The 6,330-nt window shown below is 36.4% G+C and overlaps 1 protein-coding gene across 3 annotated transcripts in view; it reads right to left on the bottom strand.

The window, feature by feature from the left end:
• Positions 274–6,330, bottom strand: part of LOC109842820 (zinc finger CCCH domain-containing protein 46) — a 13,429-nt gene continuing 7,372 nt past the window's right edge. For 2 of the 3 annotated variants that reach the window (XM_020411721.1, XM_020411720.1), the window contains exons 8-11: positions 4,643–4,850; positions 2,913–2,976; positions 1,144–1,216; positions 274–932 (exon numbers count right to left, since the gene is read on the bottom strand). In XM_020411721.1, the coding sequence (XP_020267310.1) occupies positions 1,178–1,216; positions 2,913–2,976; positions 4,643–4,850 (311 nt within the window). In that variant the 3' untranslated portion in view covers positions 274–932; positions 1,144–1,177. The remainder of the gene's footprint in view (positions 933–1,143; positions 1,217–2,912; positions 2,977–4,642; positions 4,851–6,330) is intronic. The other variant, XR_002247407.1, reaches the window with a different exon arrangement.

Below are 6,330 nucleotides of genomic sequence, written 5' to 3'. Positions count from 1 at the left end.
ATGAGGACCCTTCCTAAGATCTCCTCATGAGATTTTTCCCTTTGATTTATCAATCAAAGAAAAGTAGGGAGGAGGAAGAGAATGAGATCTTGACCTTTGATTGATAAATCAAAGGCCAAGATCTCCTCATTAGGAGATCTGAGGAGAATCCTCATTAGTAGAGGATCTCAATCCTTTATCTTTTAGGGACCTATTTTGATTATATTAAATTACCTTAGATGATCCACTATAGAGACAATTAAGTAGTCTCAATCCACTGGCAGATAAATGGAATAAGATAATTGACCACTGCAGATCCTGCCAGTACATGAGGCGTATAAAAGCGAGTTCCCAACATAACAAACATAGCCAACAAATTAAAACACACACAGGCATTCAGTGAGACACCCAAAATAACCGTGGCTAGTGATCATTACATTTTCTATATAAGAAGAAACATATTTTCCCCAGGAAAATATCTGAACTAGATTGAATGGGTATAAGATCACCATAGGTACAAGCCGTGAATAGAGGGCAAGAAAGTCTTCACATCCTTAGCTACAGCAAACCACAAGCCACTTCAGAGAAAATGTGATTCACCCACCAAATCTCACCAGGTCAGCTAAAAATCTTCTGATATAGGCTAAGTAACTTCAAGGTGAGAGAAGTGATCCTTACAGGTCTGCAGAACCCGGCCACGAATGAACCTCAATGAGCAAAAGCCAACGAAAGCTAACTTTCGAACTCCATTGCTGCGATGCATTAAGTATACAAAATTGACTGTCCACAGTTGTTTACCTGAGAATCTGATACTTCATTCGAAGATCCTTCCTTGATGCAAGTAATAGAACTACCTCAATTGAACAAAAGAGAGAACAGATTTGTATATCCTCTATGCTCTATAACATAAGACAAAGCCTAAATGTGTTCCAATTTTGATTCCACAGAAAAACCTGCAAAATATAAAAATAATGTCCGTAAGCTTGTGAGTAACATTATAGTAGTTATTTCAGGGTAATAGCTCCTGGTTTCCTATTTACTGTTCCCATTATTTCCAAGGAGAAAGAACAAAAAAGACACTGTTTATTTCGAAGCATGTCGTATGGAAATGAGAAATGTGAACTAACTCGAGGAACCAGGAACAATCATTGTGTTTGCACTTACCACGAAGAATAACACAGAATTGTTGGAGGAAAACTCATGTACAGAATCTCGCTGGAGGTGCTACCATGGGAATCTGAAAAGCAAAAACAACCAATGGCAATAATCATTATACATGATGCTTCAAATACTAAAAAAATAAACATTTTTTCCTCCTGAACAACAATCTGGAAGGCAACAAAATGACAAAGGCTGCAATTTGACAATCAAGAACTTACCATCAATTTTCACAAAGAATTAAAAGTTTTGGACAGTTGCAACAACTTTGTAAATAGGGTGAAATTTGTATATAACTGACTACTAAAGGTTTGAACACCTCGGGGTGTTTGCACAAAGAATGCGTCGATACTCAGAAGAGTAAAATAGGTAAAGAGACGTGGGCCTTTTAGCTCTTGAGAGTATTCAATCAGGCCCAGATTGTAAAGTTAGGGGTCAGAGGCAATTGTATTATGCTTTCTCAGGAAAGAGTTCCTAGTCTACAATATATACCATCCAAGTACGTGCAAGATTCCTTCTTCAACCATATTAGGTGGTAAATGAAAGGAGAAATTGACCTATGTTTATTGACGTTTTTCCAATTTGTCTTCGTACAGGCAACCAAGGACGGATGTCAATTGGATAATAGGGAGATTTGGGTGATTGGAATTTTCATCAAAGAAACTTTTTAAGCCAAGAGCTATATAGCACACACGCTTCTATTTTTGAGCAATATCATGTTATCGACATGTTAGTCAGGGTGTAGTTGATGTGGTAATTCTAGTTGCACCATTACTATTCGGTATGTATTTTAGTTACATGTTTTATTGTGTTGATATATGTGCTTCTTAACAGAATCTAAATTAGAAAAATAGTAGAACCATAGCAGCACATAAGATGCAAATTCCTAAAGGTCACAGAAGTAGGTGCATCCACAGTCCTTTCTAAGCTTTTGAACATAATGATGATATAGAATTTGGAGTGAATCAAAGAAACTTTTTAAGCAAAGAGAAGCCATAACCCCTCTTTTAGATCCTGATTTTACTCTCTGCAACCACTGTTTCAAAGAGCTTAGTGAATAGTAAGAAAGAAAAAAGAAATAGGAGAAGGTGAAAATAGAGAAAGGAAGGCAGAGAAGACAATGGGAAAAAGTAAAGAAAAAAAATTAAGGAAAATAAAACTGTAGTACACATAAGAGGAAGAAAGGAAAAGGCCAGTAGAGGAAAACAAGACAAAGATAGAGAAGAAAAATGTATAATAGGTATGTGAAAAATTAAAAGAATGAAGAGGACAAGTAGAAAAACCAAAGAAAAAATAATTTGAAACAATATATAGTGAATTCTACACTATTAATAATTGTCATATTCACAAGACAGACATGAATTATTTGCCTCCCAACAAGGCACATCCTTGCTTATAGGATGTGCCACCCAGCCCTCATACAGGATGCTAAGATTCTGTTCCAAAGTGTATGGCGCCTGAGGCGATCACCTCCCCCATACTCAGGTAGAAAAGTATGAGAAATTAATGGCAGGAGCTCCAAAATAAAAATTGGGCAAGCTACCATGTGATTTATGCATATAATATACTTATTTTAAAGTCAGGAATTTCATATAACTTCCAAATGGCACCCTGATTCATCATTTGTCCAAGAATAAAGCTCAATTTCTAAAAAAAAAAAACCAAGAAGCCTTCTAGGCAGGAAGAAAGTTTGATCTTCCCTTAGGTGAGCTACTAAAGTAAACTGACATGATTCAACAAAAGATGTAGTTCATTTCAAGTTATGAGTTTCATACCTCCCCTACAGCCCATTCATTCTTCAACCAAATACTATCGTCAGCACCATCTTCTTGCTTGTCCCTGCAACACAAAATGCCAGTCAACAGAAGATACACTTCAGCATTTGCAAGGCTATTAAGCTAGAGCTTTTTAAAACCAATATCTAAGACTGATGTGGTATCCTAGGATAAGATCATGAGATGATAGTGCATAGAGGCATTTTACATTTTCTAGATAACAATATTCATCATCAGATCCATATTTACTTACATGCAGGTTAAAGTGAAAAAAAAATCTAGATTTTCCCCTCCACTTCACCACATTTCGCTTTTTCAGCCTCTAGCTTGGTAATTTATCTGTTAATCTCATTCTTCTCAAGCCATCATGATTGTCATCACACTGGAATATCTATTTTGAGTCACAGGTTCATTGTTATAAATAGCGGTAAATAGCCCCGCAATAGCGGCGCTAATAGCGTTAGCAGTACCTTCCCGCGACGCTGTCGCCCGCTACGCTATCGCGCAATAGCGGTGACATATTGCGGAATATGTCTGTTCGCAAAAGCGGCCAATAGTGTGTCATAATGGTAAATAGTGAGCAATTGCATTCGAAATTTGCTTTTTGACTGCTATTTAAAAGCGGTTTGAGACTTATTTTTTTAAAAATTAAACTCAACCATTGACCATTACATTCCACCGTCACCTGTGATTTTTAGCATACTCCCGCCATCTCTCATAGTCTCTGGCACCTACCTTGATACTTCCTCTCACCTCCTTCATCGTGAGCTCCTCTTAGGGCAGTCCTGTCACCGCTAAGCTCTTCTTCTCGAAGAAGACGACTTTTTGACTCCTCCAGTCATCTTCGGTATTACGTTGTCACCGCTAAGCTCTTCTTCTCGAAGAAGACGACTTTTTGACTCCTCCAGTCATCTTCGGTATTACGTGATGGTTACATGTCTATTTCATGTTTATCCTCCAGTCATCTTCGGTATTACGTGATGGTTACATGTCTATTTCATGTTTAGGATCTCTTTAAATCACCCAATATGTACTTTTAGATTTTTTAGATTTTTCTTTAATTTTTCTTTTTTAGTATTTATACATATCTAAATTAGACCGCTATTTGATTTTACGTTTTTTACCGCTATTTTGCCGCAATAGTCAGAAATAGCCTTAGCGATACCTCACCGCTACGCGACGCTATCCGCTATCGATAACCTTGCACAGGTTTGATTAAACCCAAGTTATGAATATAATCAAACATCTTGCAGATAAAATTACAAATGAATATCCAAAGATCTCTCATTACATAACCTTAAGCATAATACAAATTTAGTTCTATATGCTCTGTTTATTTCTTCAGTACATTGTTATTCCTCAATCAAAATATTCTTTCAAAAGTTCTTAAAGCCTTTCAAAGTGGTCATTGTCATATGCAACTTTTTCTCAGCCAGATGAACTTCTTTTTATAAAGATGCATCATCTGATAAAAATCTCAACATGCTACCTCCCTCGTTTATGATAGATTATAAGTTGAACAAGTCTACCGTTATGGTGAAAAATAGTCCTAGTTTCACCTTACTTTCATCCATTACGCGCTATCAACTATCGATGGCTAATTTGTTAATTGAAAGCAAGGGATATACGGTGTAAGCTGTCTGAGCACCGAACAACATTAATTAATGTTTCTCATTAATTTCATCTCCTGTGTAACGTGTGGATGTAATCCAGTAGTGTTTCTGACTTACAATGCAGATTCCTGGTGAACAGTACCAGTAGTAACTCTAGGTGCATCTGGAGAACTTGACCATTGTGTACTATTAGCAAATGGTGTTTGAACCAAAGCGGAGGAGATCGGGTTGCTTCCTGGCGCCATAAAACCATTTTGGAAGTTTGTAGAGTTCGGAAATGGTGAAGTTCCAGATGGCAATGTTGACGGTTGGTTAGTGAATGATCCTGCAACCACACACAGAAGGAAAGCAATTCATTTGCACAGTACAAACTTCCAACAAAACACATTGGTATATAGAGTAACAAATTTATTACAATAGCTCACATTTAAGTCGATTACGGTTCAGCCTTTTAATAGCTAGACCAATTTGAGCATTTGGTTCTAGGCTTACATTATGCCTAATAAGAGGATGCAAATTTTTACCCGCCATTCTGGCAAGGCCCTAACTTGTGCATAGTTGATCTGGCAGAAGTTTGGGCCCAGCTCATAGAGGACAAATATCAAGCTCAAGATTTATTACTATGCATTAAAAACTCAGCAGTCTTCTAGGGGAGTTTGTTCATACTCAATAATTTCACCCCATTTTGACAAGGACAAGGACTCAACACTGATGATAAGAACCTAAAAGATTGTTTCACCTGTGATATTTAAAAACTAGTTAAAGTTTGCAAGATGGTGTTTGGCAGTAACCTATGTCCATGCAAAGACTTTATGTGAGAGTGGAGAATATTTCTTCAGTTATATCATGGCATTAATATAATGCAGTAACACTCAGCTCACAAACATTTTCTATAGATTGCAGCACGCTGTTAAAAACAATCAGGTGAAGATGATCTGTATGTCGGATCATTTCATTAACACAGGGTACAGATAAATGAAGCTTCTTAGATGTTCCAGTCTTTATTCGTCAAATTAAAAAGGACTAAAAAATGAATCTGATTCTAAGGTTCTCCAGTTTCTCATGGACAAATGAACATCCGCAACAATGAGGCCAGGAGTGTTCCAAAGAATAATTAGTTAGGGTAAAATATCTGCAGTGTTAAGACGAATAAACTTGATCTACTGTGTGATACACAAAGAAACGACTATAAAAGTAGGGGATTAGAAATGTCTGGATTAGTGCAACATTGAATCTGTTCTGCAATGTGGAAAAGAAACCCTAAGGGAAATTACACATGTTTCGACTAGTTTAACATTGTGCCGGATAATTTTTAAGAAATACAAGCCCTGAAGTGAAATTTCTTATGCCTGGGCTTCTGACGGTAAGGTGCCAAACAAACCCAGATCTTCGGTGCCAAACAAACCCAGATCTTCGCAAAAATTAAAGATCTCTACTAGCCAAAAGCTAAAGAAGAAAAATACAACATATGAAGGGTGATTTCCATGATAACATTTTTTTAGTTTTTCCTGTTCCCCTATACAAATCAGAAATGATTGGTTTATGAGTAATGAATATTGCAAGTGGACAAAATAGCAGGTTTCTATTTTTTAATGTGAGAGTTTATATATTTCTTGTTTTGAGATTCTGCCTAAGAATTCCTTCACTTTCTCAAATACATTTGCTGAAAAAACTGCAGAGAAAAATTAGTAGTTGACTTAAATAAATCATTAATAAATTATTTAAACCATCAACTTTAATGGAATGACTAACATACAGACGTCACTAACTATATTATTTTGTTTGTGAAAATAAAATAGTTGAGA

This window comes from Asparagus officinalis, chromosome 5 (assembly GCF_001876935.1).
Source record: "Asparagus officinalis chromosome 5, Aspof.V1, whole genome shotgun sequence".
NCBI lineage: Eukaryota > Viridiplantae > Streptophyta > Magnoliopsida > Asparagales > Asparagaceae > Asparagus > Asparagus officinalis.
This window is presented reverse-complemented; position numbering and strand designations above follow the sequence as displayed.